This window comes from Cephus cinctus, unplaced genomic scaffold (assembly GCF_000341935.2).
Source record: "Cephus cinctus unplaced genomic scaffold, Ccin1 Ccin1_scaffold3171, whole genome shotgun sequence".
Classification (NCBI taxonomy): domain Eukaryota; kingdom Metazoa; phylum Arthropoda; class Insecta; order Hymenoptera; family Cephidae; genus Cephus; species Cephus cinctus.
In genome coordinates this window covers 42,114-56,169 of record NW_014334490.1, presented here as the reverse complement: position 1 = coordinate 56,169, position 14,056 = coordinate 42,114, and the positions used below count along the sequence as shown (strand labels likewise).

The 14,056-nt window shown below is 45.4% G+C and overlaps 1 protein-coding gene across 7 annotated transcripts in view; it reads left to right on the top strand.

Moving 5' to 3' along the window:
* The window catches only part of LOC107274470 (protein scalloped), an 82,909-nt gene that overhangs the window by 33,811 nt on the left and 35,042 nt on the right, over positions 1-14,056 (top strand). For 5 of the 7 annotated variants that reach the window (XM_015753629.2, XM_015753628.2, XM_015753632.2 and 2 more), the window contains one exon: positions 2,596-2,676. The exons of the other annotated variants lie outside the window; for them this stretch is intronic. In XM_015753629.2, coding sequence (XP_015609115.1) covers positions 2,640-2,676 — 37 coding nt within the window. In that variant the 5' untranslated portion in view covers positions 2,596-2,639. The remainder of the gene's footprint in view (positions 1-2,595; positions 2,677-14,056) is intronic. 7 annotated transcript variants of the gene reach the window in all.

The window sequence follows — 14,056 nt, the reverse complement described above, 5'->3', positions numbered from 1 at the left end:
TTTTAAAAAAAAAAAAAAAAAAAAGAGAAAAAAAGAGCGCGGTGTTATCGTACCGGAAGCCGGAGGGGTGTTTGTGCACTGCGAATAGTGGAATTCGAGAAATGTCTCATATTAACTATAGAAATATGGAAGCCCCGATGAAGAATTCCGCGAATTATATACGTATACGTTAAATCAATCGCGTAGCGACATAAAGGTGCGTACACACGTATAATATCTATACGAGTCCTATCGCCGTGAGCGAGCGGTAAATTTCTTTTATAAATCCCAACGGTGCCTTTACGTCCACCGCAGCTCTCGTACAGCCGATCCGTGCGGTTAGAAAGGCTTTAGGAGCGATTTCGTCGCCGACTTGAAAACAGCCTTTACAATCGGCAAAAGCAATACAGAGACCCTCGCCGACTGCGGAAAGTCCGCGGAGAGCCGTGTGTACAGAGCCGGCGTCACAAAGTATCAAGGCAGCGATGTTACTGGACGGTGGGTGGGATTCGGTCGCTGACATAGAAACGCGGCCTGAAGACCGAAACGAAAAGACTATACGGGAAACGAATGCTTCGGGGAAGCAGTCGCTGCTACGAGGATCGGCCAATTACAAGGAAGACAATGGGCGAAAGGGTAATGGGGGTCGCGGGCATTAACGTTTTAACATACGGCGCATTCCTCCGCCGTAGCGAATGCAACTGCAACTGCATATCCGGTGCGCTGAGGTTGCACCGAGTCACCCGGTAGACGCGTACGGCGGCTACTTCGATGTAATGACTTTGTATGCCTTGATACGTGGCTAAGCTGCCTTAGGCACGTACTTGCCTTGTTCTGTCTTGGGTCAGGTAAGGCTGGGCCTTGCCTTAGGTTCTCCCCTGAGATGCCAGACCATCATGGATATGCACCTTGAGGTTGCTTGTATTTTTTTTTTCCTTCTCGTTACTCATCTTTTTCATACTTTTTTCGCACAAATCTGGTGGTTGCGTCGTACGAAAACTTCGTTATCGCGCGTTTCACATTGACAATCCGTGATCGAGGCGTCGCGACGCCCTGAAAATTTTACGTCATCCAGGGCTCCGCGAATGACACGTCGGGAATTGTGTATGGTTTTGATTTTTCAATTTGACGTATGCCACGTGGGTTTGTTTTTTTTTTACCTGACCTCCCCCACGTGGCGGTACTCGTATCTGTTTCCTACTTTTTTTTTCACCCCGTATCGAACGTCCCTCACTGCTTGCGTCCTGCAAATACCTTCAGTACGTTGGTAGCACTGCTGCCCTCGGTTCGTCGGTCCGTTCGTCAAATGGAACCAGCCGAATCCTCCCGGTCTTGGTGTTAGAGGTACAGTAAAAACAAAAAAACAACATATATACTCCGATTTCGACAGGGCACTTCCGGAATGCTTAATTGAAATGACTCGCGTACCGGGATTTCCGGTGGCACGCTGCTGCCACGGGGTTTTCGACTTTTATTTCTGGTAATTTCACGTCATATCGTTTTACATATTTTTTTTAGTATAATTTTTTTTTTTCTCACGTTTCCAAAATTCTTGTATATATACACTCGCGCACGGTTCGACACTTTGGGAAATTTCCAAAAGTCCTATTACTCTCGTTTAATCCACCCACCCGCTATACTTCACTCCCACGAAATAACACGTGGTCACCCACGTGTAACATGCGTTTGACAGATCGCTGTCTTTTCTCCTGCGCGTTTAGGATAAAAGACCCTTCGCAAGCTGAAAGCCCATGTTACACGTTGCTGTTCTTGACCCTGGTCAATCGTACTCACCTATGTCTTTTATCCGAACACGTGGATACGTCATATGCACAGCCTCCCCTCTATCCCAATAAACATCCTGAAAATTTTATGTGGACAATCGATTCGTCCTACTCGGTACCAAAGACTGCCTTAAGGCCAGTACGAAAATAATTTCTCATTTATTTCCTTCCGCTTTGCCGTTGCGCACCCGCCTTGTTGCAGGCGAAAGAGTCCAACGCGTAGAACGTGACCCTCGCAGTGGCTGGTAAAACGCGCGAGAGCGACGGACCGCTGCAACGATGAAGGCGGCGGATACCGGCGGCTGCTATGTGGCGGAATTAAAAATGTCTAATTGCTATGAAATATTTGCCGGGAGAAAATTTTGGAATAACTCAGCCTTACGCAACGGCTGCCCAGTTGGCTTTACGCTTTCGTGGAGACCGAGCGTAATGCACTGTTCTTTTTTTTTTCTTTTTTTTTTTTACGTTAACATTGCCACGCGAATAAGCGTGCCTTGTATTACGGGTGGCGACTTTTTTTTTGGGAGTATTTGTTTGCTTATCGATTTCTCAAAAAAAAAAAAAGAACGATTATTGATTGTTCGGATACTCGATCGTATACGGGCTGTCGTAATTATTTGATCAATTAATTGGTCCATGCGATATATGGTTCGATCGCATGTACCGTGTGTGCGAAAGGCTGGGATTTGGAATCGTGACGCATTTTTTAAAATAATTTTCCAAAAAAATTATCCTTTATTGTGAATATATATAGGTGATCGTTATTTATTGTTTATCATTTTTGCTATTGGTAATTCATATTTTTTATCTAAGATCACTGTCTGCATTGTAGGTGTAACCACGTCGCTGTCAACCTGACCTGCCCGAGAAATCCTCATGAAAGACTGGGAACTCAGTACTCAGAATAGCATCGGTATTGTAGAAATTTTCTTTTTTTTTTCTCCTATATATGCACTCTTACAACTTTTATATTATCTGTGGTCGAACTTATACGTGCCTTTTTTTTTCATTTTTTTTTTTTTTTTTTTTTTTTTTTTTTTTTTTTTTTTTTTTTTTTTTTTTTTTTTTTTTTTTCGTGTACGTATGCGCTGACCCACACGCGAATACGGCGTTGTTATGCCGGTCCTAAGATATTTTTGAAATTTTCGTCATATCGCAATTGTCGACCAAATCAGCTGATTGGTTCTTATCAAATAAAACAAAAAGGTCTCATTGCTCGTCTAATAATTATCGAAGCGATTCGAACGGTTGTTGGATCTTAATTAGATAACGTCAGGACTATATATTTTTAATATTGAAAATGGACAATTTTCAAATTTCCTTTTTTTTTTTTCGGGCCACGTGCTCAAAATTTTTACGCGTGTCATAAAACGAATGAAATAAGTTTCCCGTACAGCGAATGACTGCGTCAAAAATTCATTGGGCAATAATTCCGCCGATCGCGGAAAATCACAGAGCGCGATAGTCGCATTAATGCGAACGAATTTACCGGCTTTACTTTCACGACCGTTAACGTCAACCGTGACGTTTGGCCAATGTGCTCGTCGACGTCAGGTTAGGTTGGCTTACCCTGCCTCATGGATCAATCGAAAGGCGCCGAGCGTCTACGTGAAATTTACTCGTGATTTTATTCGCTCGGATAATTCCCCAAAGTTCGAGCATAGAAATCAGCCCGTAATCGTTAATTTCCAATTGGACGACCGACTCGCATAATTTCTAAATCTCTTGCCTCGGTGCACCCCCTGCAAAATTCCCTAACTCGTCATCTACGAATTTTCCACGTGTTTCGGCTATGCCGAAAAATTTGCCAGTTACTCTGACTCGTATTCAAGTAACGTCAAGATCGTCAAGCCTATGAGGCGCTCCGATCTATTGCGATTTAGTCGCTATTTCTCGTGTCGTAGGTTAGGTTCGAAATATTATCGGCATTTGACGAATCGCCGCTGCACACACCGGGCGCCAATGTCGCAATGTCCCCGTAATGGCCTGACGGCTGCTGGAGAACCGGTCGACCTCGATACGAGTCTGGATATATATATATATATATATATATATACACATATATATATAATATGTATATATATATATATATATATATATACACACACACCCGTAGATATATCGTCGACATGTGTATACATAAATGGTCGTCCACATGTATCGCGATTTTATATATATATATATATATATTCGAAATATTATCGGCATTTGACGAATCGCCGCTGCACACACCGGGCGCCAATGTCGCAATGTCCCCGTAATGGCCTGACGGCTGCTGGAGAACCGGTCGACCTCGATACGAGTCTGGATATATATATATATATATATATATATACACATATATATATAATATGTATATATATATATATATATATATACACACACACCCGTAGATATATCGTCGACATGTGTATACATAAATGGTCGTCCACATGTATCGCGATTTTGCACAACCCGTCGTCACAATACAAAGTGGTAATCTACACCGAACTACCGTCCCTACGAAACCGCGGTGTCGCGAACGTGTGAACGCGACTTGCGGCTTGTCACTGGCGAAACGAAACGGTCGATGTATACAGATATACAACGACAGCGTAGTTATTCAATTGGCTGCGTCGATCGGTTTACTTAAGTTACGAATAATTTCGCAATTGACAGCCACACGTGTTTTTTTTTGCACTTTGTCATAAATTTCACATATACGAATTATAATTGTTTTTCATAGGCACGACGATAACTCAAATTTGAAAATTTTTGGAAAAATTAACATATTTTTGATATCCCGTACTACTAAGCGTACGGTAGACCGGAGGGGGTGATACAGGGGGGTGGTGTATTGGGGTGGTCCTGGATAGGGGTTGGTAGCTGTAGGTGCTGAGGTATAACGTTACGCAGAGACCCTCGGAGTCCATATCATCTCCCTGTAAGTTCTGGCTAAATTTATCCTCCGAGGGGGATGAACGAGAAAATAAAATGGTTTACAAATAATGAAACACCCTGTATGCATACAGTGGTCGGAGTGCGTGCCTGTTCAGCCAGGCCAGAATAATCGCCCCTAATGAAAATCATCGTAATTTAGTACGTCTAAGTGCACGTGAATTTACATCCCTATGCAGTTGCGTGGAATAGGCCGGGAAGGGGGGGGTTGCTCTTCGCAGTATATCTATATGTAACGGACTTACGTTATATCATCCCCCACGATCCGATGGATATCCGATTATCCGATGGATAAAAAAAAATAATTTTTTGATTTTAGCAATTCTTCCAAATTTTTTCGAGTCCATCCGTCGTTCGATAAATGTACTCGGTGTAGTCGGATACTCTGATTGTGTCTAGGGCATTTTTTTTTTTTTACTTAATAAAACGACCGCACACCCTACAGGATGTGGGGACCATGTCAGGAACGTTTTAAAGGCTTGTAAGATTTTTTTTTTTTTTCTTTTTCTAACCGATTATAGAAACCGCTTAACCGCGTCACAGAGTGCCGTAATTAAGGTAGGAGGCTATTCTGTGGTTAAATTTTTTTTTTATTTTCAAAATTACTTCTCGCTTCCGTAGTTGGCAACTCTGGTACCGTACGTTGCTAAGGGACTTTCGTCTTCGGCGCGTTCGATCCGAAGGACGAATCGTCCTTTCCGGAAGTGACGCGCGTGTCGTTGGCATAACCGGACGTAGTGAACCGTAGCCTCGTAATAACGCGTTCATTTATATAGGATTTACATAATTGTCCAGAATTCACCTGCACCACGTGGTTTGTCTCGTCGATGTTTATAACGGATGACTTTTTTTCTCGAAAATCTCATATTTCTCAATATCTCGACTTTTCACCGCAGTCTCGTGTCTTCCGAGTGTACAATCTTTACGGCTACCCGTGTCAACCGTGTCTTTTTCCTTTTAACACTTCGAAAACTCGAAGCCACCGAACCGCGGAATATATTAATAGAATCTAGCGATGAAACGGGTTTCGCGCTCTGGCTTAATTTACGGCTTCCGCTTTCCAGTCCCCGACGCCTGTCACGAGCGATAATTATTGCCGGGTGCGCCGAGAGCGAACCGCGTCTTTCACGCGGAGCGTCTTCCATACGGGAGGATAGACGGCACGGGCGTCGGATCGATCCTGCGTACCGCAGGAGTTCGTAGAATTAGCAACATTGCTAACCGGCGTTAACTTTTGTGTCGCTGGCGTCGCTTCTTGGGATAATTCTCGAGCCCAGGTACCTGGTGTGTTAGGTTAGGTTGTATCGCCTCAGGTAGTGGATTCTGGGTATTTGCGTCTACGTATATACACGTACCCTGCATACCCCGTATACAGTTAATATAGCTGCTATTGTATCGGTGGAGCCTAACTAGGCTCTGTAGGTACGTCAGGTACTCTACCTTACCCACCCAGCACTCAAACGCGTAGGCGCATTTCAGGCATCCGCATCTGCATAATCGTACGTAAATTGCACGAGACGTCCTCGACGTAATATATTGCAACGGGGGTTGGTTCTTATGCGTCCTGCGAGCCGTATGCGTCGGCGCTACGCCAGCGTCGACGTCGATTTCACTTGCGTCCGGGGTTAATTTGCTTTTTGGATACGCGAGAGTTTCGGGTTGGTTTCATGGCTCGGCGCGGGGAGGTCCGGGGGGGTGGCTAAGTGATACTGCGAATTTGTTCACTGGGTTTGCGTTTGCGTAATTTTTCCCAAAAGTTTTCGGTTAGTCTGTAAAATTTTTTAATTTCATTTCCTACCGTCTCACGATTATAAAGTCTCTTTTTTTTTTAGATTCTATTTACCGTCGTATATTTTTTTCGCAATTTCTTTGCACATTATTTTTTAACCAATCCAGCCTCACCCAAGCATCTTCTCGCCTGCACGTGGTCTCTCGTATCAACGCTGAACGCTAATGACGATACGTAATTGATGCGTCGGATCATTAAGCCACCAAGGCTTATCAGTCTGAAGTCTTCGGACAAAGACGCATTCACACGTGACCTAACCCATATCAGTCCGGGATGTAAATCAAGGATTTTTAATCACGTGTATACCTATATCGGCCGCTAGGCGAAAATCCTTAAAACAAGTTAAGGCTCCGTTCACACGAGTATCATAGCTCGATTAATATATGGCTCTGCGAATTTTTAAACGTTTTCAAGTCACCCTCGTGACCTTTGACCTGTCACTCGCGTGCACTTCGCGTATCCGGATCTGCTGGATCTCCGGGTTACGTAATCGGCGAATGCAGCTGCTACGGATACCGGAAGTCTCCGTCAGTTGAAACTTTTTTGTTTCTCTTTATGGAATTTTTTATATATATATATATATCGACGCTAGCCCTAATCTAACCTAACCCGATCGAATTGCCTTAGCATACAGACTATATCGCACTGTCGCTCCTGTGTATACGCGCCCATTAATCCGAGCGTGTCGCATTGATCTATCATTGTCCAGCAAGTCGATGTATACATGCATATATATATATATATATATATATTACAAACGTTGCAGTCCGACGCGAATAGCAATGGCCGCGGATACATTCGCCTGGTTTTACATACGGGATAAAAGTACAGTAACCCAGTTTAGTTTATCCCTTCCCGTATTCATTGGCCGTGCGTATGGTCGACTTCGTTATCGTTGCTTGCCGCTTTTTTTACTTGACTGTACCCGATACCCCGTGTACGATTGTTCACCAACGTATTGTTTATTAACGTTGGGCAAATCCTCGGTACAATTTTTTTTTCGATTTTCAAAACGTTCGCGAGGCTGTAAAAAATATCTTGGGAAAAACGTGAACGTGGAGGAGGATCAAGGGGGGTGGTGGTAAAGAGGGTGGTTATGGGTAATGAAAAGGAGAAATCACGAGGGTGAAAAATAATTGCGTGGACGCTCGTTTGGATCTTCGGTTGACGCTCGATCGACTAGTAAAAAAGGGATAGGGTTACGCGACGCCATCTGGGGGAGGGGGGGGGGGCGTCCATCGAGGTCAACGCCGACCTGTTGATATCATATGCGACAAATAGGTAAAATCGAGGAGTGGATAAGCGGCAGTGCGGCCAACCAGTGGATACGTACAGTTACTGGTCAGACGTTGGCTGTACCGTGATTGAGGTCGAGTATGTATGAATTTTTTTTTTTTTTTTTTGGAATTACTTCCTCCATCAACGCGCGATGTTCTGGTTACGTCGTCTTCATGAAAACTCCCCTTGAACTGCGTAACGCGATGCCCTCGCGGATTTTCGCTCTGGCGATTCGCACGTAGGACCAACCGACGACGGTGATTCTTGGGTATTACCACTTGGAAAATTGAAATTGAAAATACGCCTTAATAATTTTTTTGTTTATACATATATGTATACTCGTTACACTGTTCGGATCGTGGTCACGTTGAAAATTATATGTCACTATGACTTCCGGTACTTCTTACGGCAGACGGGGTAGGGTACCCACGTGGAAATGTGGTATAATAAAATTATACGATTCGAGGATAAAAACCGGTATGAGTTTACGTATATTTTTTTTCCGATTTTCTAATTTTCAAAATTTCTTAGCCAATGAATTTTCGTACCGCTTTCGCATCGAACTGTTCGAGGAATCGGCCTGGCTATGCACGTGCGACATGTATATACATATATATAGGTGCACCGGATGTCGTGCATTAAGACGAATTAGCGGCATTTATTTAGAGACAAAAAGTCCCGCATAATGGCTATGCTTGGGTTAATAACGGGTGGCATAATAATAAGGTCCCAGGGACCTTTCTTCCATGCAGCCCGTAAACGCTCCTTCGTAACCCCATAATGGCCGAAGGAACCCCCCCCTTTACGATCCTGCACCGCGTTCGTCCAGTTCGATTTTAGTTTTCGGTCCAGACCAGCCTCCGGGATTTGCTCGTTTTCTCAGAACGGTCCAAAAATCTTTTCATCCCCGTATATAAACGTCTCTCGTGGCCATCCCCCTGTACGTAGCACCGAAAACGTACATAAATTGGCCTGACATCGTTATCGTTAATGTCCCACTTTAATTTCCACGCATGCGCAGACGCGCCTCGCCTTCCTTACCACGTGACCGCCATATTACCAAATCCTAGGGAATTTTCTCTCGGCGGGTTGTAATCGTCGAGTGTTTAAAAGAAAAATCAGCGTTTGGCAGGGGCCGGTACCTACGGTCATAGACTATGACGCCGGTCCCTTCGACGATAATAATAAGGCGCAAAGTAAAAGTCTAGTTCACAAAGGAATCGTTAGAGGCGTGGGCGTCGGCGACAGGGAGCTTAATATCCGCGGGGGCCGTCGGCTCGAACCTACTTGGCAATATCGTTAATAATAACCGTAAGGCGTCGTTGTCTGATTCACGAGCGGCGATCGTCGCTATGGGAAAGAGAGGTTAGGTTAGGTGAATTGTTATTCGTATGCACAGCAAGCGGTAGAGAGTAATTTGATATGGAGAAATGGGACAGGCCTCTGATACGAGAGTGGTGGGGGAGCGGCTAGAGGGGAGGACGGAGGGGAAGTATCCCCTTCTTCCCCTCCAATCTCTCATTCACTTATAACGAATTACCCCTCGCACGATCCTATACCGCAAGTGCGACGTCTTCGCGTCTTGTCCGACTACGTACGTAACTTTCGTGAACCCCTCGCTACTTGAGTTGCTTTTACATGGGTTTATGCCCGTACGTATATTCGTGTAGTATGACGTAGGTGCAAGGGAAAATCGATCCCGCATGGAATTCGCATGTTGACACACCCATCTCCATAGGATTCTCCTATTGCTTTGTATTATGGTGGGTTGAATGTATATGGGAGTGGGTGGTGTTGGGGCATGGGATGGGTAGGACACTTTGAAAAATTATAATGATCGGCAACGACCGCAAACGAGCGACGGCCGGTAAACGTAACTGTAGATTCGCACAGCTGTGAACCCGGCTTTAACGGGCTGTGCGTGTTCGCCGGCGGTGGATGGTTTTACATTGCGCGTGCGAATAATCCCTAGGCTCGAGTCGCGTCCTAGGGGATTTTACAGGGGGGGCAGAGTAAAAGATCGGCAAGTTTGACTGGGATTGAGAGAGAGAGTGGGGGGGGGAGGGGGTTACAGACACAGGCAAAAGTATGGTAAAGAGAAAACGTGTGCTGTCTTATGGCGAATGCCAGTTGACGTCATACGTGTACAGTACGAGCCATAAGTTATCGATAGGGCCATATCGTTGTCCGAGATGATTTGGATGCTGGCTAAGAAATCTTCTAATTTAAATGGCAGATCGATATCTTGGTCACGTGTCTAAGGTACCACGTGGTCGTACGAATATGTCAGATTCGTCGATGAATCTCCGTTAATCAGTCACGGGTACCGATTATTGTTATTATAATTGATTTTTTGGCTGTTAAATGGCATTTCGACAATTGATAACTCATTTTACGTGGATTTAATAAAAAAAAAAATTTTTTTTACGCATTGTTATCTATACTATACCTTCGCATATACTATCTTGTATATTTGGCATCTTAATTGTCGTCTCGATCGAAATATTTGTCTCCGTCCATCGAGATCGTCCGATTATGGACCACGCGGTCACATACGATTATAGGAAAAATCTCCCAGGACCCGTATGACATTCAAACAGGTTGCGCCGTATACAGGGTAACCCTGGATAAATCTACCAGGGCTCTATCTATACAGTCGTACAGTACGTATCTATAGGTAACCCTAGATTTTCCACAGCATCCGACTGAACGCGCTTTCTCGCTTCCTGGGTTACATCGGGCTCCTTATCCGATCTGGCGCGAGAGACGCGCCGGCCCGATTCGTCATGAGTTCAATGAGAACCTGATAAATCTTTACACGGTCATCAAGGTCCTATATATAAATATCCTATATGTATATACAAAACAATTTACACGTAGCGTACGAGTATTTCCAAAACATTGATTTTACCATTTAAATAATCGGACGCCGATCCGACCATCGGGCGGTGATCTTTTCAAATTTCATCTCTCGCGTATCGCCTCTACGCGTTTGCGAGAGTATAGCAAATATGAAAGGTCCCCTGGATCCAATGCGCAGGAGCGCGCCTATAGGAGTGCGTGTTAAAGATACACGTAAGGTGGACGCGGGCTGTGTGTAATTGCACGATGCTGCAGGGAAAAGGTGGTAGCGAAGTGAACGGGTCAGGAGGTGCATGGTGGTAGTAGGTAGTAGCGCTTGGTGTATAGAGGGAAAATGATGGCGAGCGGAACCGGGAGTTATTTTACAACATCCGTTAGAAGTCTGCTGGCGCGGCGGGTGGGTGGGGGGTGGCCGCCGCGACGACGACGTCCAGCCGACGCTCGGGGGAAGGAGTATAGAGGTAAACTGGCAACGCAGCGAGCGTGTGGGGGCCCTTTACCTGGAAACCAGCTTGTTCGACGCCAAACGTATCCTGGACTCATATGTATATGCGACTGTCGCAAAGAATATTACATATGCGCTAATGCTGTGTACCAATGTGTAAATTGTTAAGTATTAATATATATATATTTTTTTCTTTCTTTCTTTTTTTCTGCGAATACTCTGACTCGATAGTTGTTTGCGTAATAATTTTTTTTACTGTGGTAGCTAGAACTGTACAGTGGACTTTATTGGTATCCCAGTAGGTATGGACTGTACGTGATCAGACATTGGCAGATATACGTTTTTACATGTATATATGTATATTGGCGTATGAGCTGGTTTCGGTGGACGAGCAAGGAAGTGAAAACATGGGGATTCGTCATTGTCGAAAGGAGACAGCGATAGGAGAGGCGCGCAAACCGGCTGCCTGCCGCCCGGGAGAAATTGCCTCTTCTTTGAGGAAGACTCGTCCTGGGAGAAATCGACGCGATGCGTCATTCCTCTTCGGCTATTACGTTTGTTGCTACAGAGTGGCGATGGGGGGAGACGGGCGGGTACACGTGGGTGGCTCGGTGGATGCTGTGCTCCGGCATGTTTTAGGCGATCGTTAGGGAACGAGGATCGAAGAATATTGATTTATTTTTTCTTTCCTGGACTTTTCTTGGTAACAGATCTTCGCAGCATCCTTCTGGTACTGTTTGGTCTTATTCTTGTCACTCTCTCTCTCTCTCTCTCTCTCCCTTCTCTCAGGCCTGCTTAAATACGACGCTCCTACGTATCGGTACTTGGCCTCTCGTGGATGAGTCACCGGGTGACATTTGAACCCCACTATAGTACCTACGTAACACTGTTCTCTCTCTCTCTCTCTCTCTCTCTCTCTCTCTCTCTCTCTCTCTCTCTCTCTTTCTTGTACCTTTAAAGCCGCAGGGGTTCTCAGTTCGCCGCCAATAGAAAATCCAGACGCAGATCATTCGAAGATTTATCAAGGATTAAGGGATGCTGCGGTGTTAACTCGGGTCCAATTTGAAAATTCATAAATTATTACAGCCTAATAATCTCACGTAGGAAATACGGATGAAATTATTATTTTCATATTTTATCGATATCTATAGATACGTCACGACTGGTCCAGCCGATAGATCTTCGATTCAACGTCTCAATAACCCATTGATTCTGCGTCCTACAGATTGGTCCATTTCAAAAATTTTTCTCCAGTCTCTTTTTTTTTTATCATCTCGTCCAGCTTCCTCAGCCTTTGGAAAGCCCTCTTAGACATAACGACCTTGCTCCTTGGCTTTGGTCCAGGAGTGGATGCTGTTTCTTCATCTCCCCTCCTCCTCTCCCTCCTCACCTCCCCCTGGACCCTCCTTCCAAGTAACCATCCGACATCTCACACCTTGCGGATGCGACGATGCATTAATTAGCAGTGGTCCATATCCCGATGATGGTCGTCAGATTCCCCTACGACTGTCATCTGTCCGCGATCCGATACCTGATAAGGCTTATCTCCCTTATCACTGTATGTTTACATTATCCACCTGTATACGCGTCTAAGGCGATAACGCACGCAGTGCGATAACGTTTGCCCGATTTTCCATTGTCATTTTCACGGCGTCCCGACGCTCTCAGCCCGGTATCCTATGACACGTGCGATCCTGGTCCAGATCCGATGGGGATGCTGCTGAAAGAGAACGAGATACCTAGAGGTGGATGAACGACTGATTCTTCTCCGAGCCATTTCTACGAAGTGGATTCTAATTACGGCCATGGATGATGGTCGGTGTCTCCTCTTCTGTCTCTCTTTCTCTCCCCACTTCCGCGATCTTCTCTCTCTTTCCCTCTCCCACCTTTACTCTATCGTCTCTCATTCCACCAAGCCTCTCATCCTTACGCACTCCGTAACCTCTTTCACTTTCTCGGCCACAGTTCTCGTCTCCTCTCTCTCTCTCTCTCTCTCTCTCTCTCTCTAGGATGATCACCTCCCCTTTGAACTCCTCTCTCTCCCTCCCGCATTATCTCGTCGCGTCTCCTCTCTACGCGCAGGGATTAAGTTTCGGTTGATTTTATTTTTCACTTGTCGGTGCGTCGACCTCATGCGGAAATCTAATTTCGCCTTTCTTTATCCGCGTAACTGGCTAAAGAATAAACCTGGTGGGGCGGGGGGGGGAGGAGGGGGTCCAAAATTTTTTTTACAATTTCACCAAAAATAATTTTTTCTCAAATAACTTTCATTTTCGTCCCCCAACCCTTTCACACTTGGTGACTATAACGAAATACCACGGTACAGTCGAAAAATTTCCAAAATCAATTACCAAACGTCAGGATCGGCTTATAGTGGATGAATTAAAAAAAAAAAAAAAAAAAATAGGGTTCACCACCTTCAACGTATAAGGGATGTCTATGTATGCCCGTAAAACAAGTGACAGAAGAAGAATAAGAGGGGCGTCGGGACGCTATTTATATTCGACGCCGAGGACGTTCAACCCGTTGGGTGTTCACCCTCGTCTTCACGCACTCTTCGCCTACGTCGTCCGTTCCACCAGGTTCCGCCGTGAAAATACACAAATAAATCTCTCTCTCTCGACGAACCACTTGGTCCCCCCTTTCCTCCCCACCCGACCTTACCACCCACAGGCTCTGCGTTTCCATGTAACAGTCGCAGCCATTTTCCACTCGGCACTTCTTCATCCTCCCCCCTCCTCCCCCCCAGACCCTTGGTCCACATCCTCATTCCCTCTAATCATCCTGAAGGAGCGCTTCGACCCCTGCTGCCAAGGGGGATCCCCGGGTTATTTGGATTTTCCGGTGTTTCTGCGCTTTCAACCGCCCCCCCCCCTCCCCCCAAGAAACCCTCGTCAGGATCTGAATATTGAAATCGATCCAGCATCCGGACCGACACGTGTACCATTCGTCCCTCCTAAAACCACAGAACCCCCCCCCCCC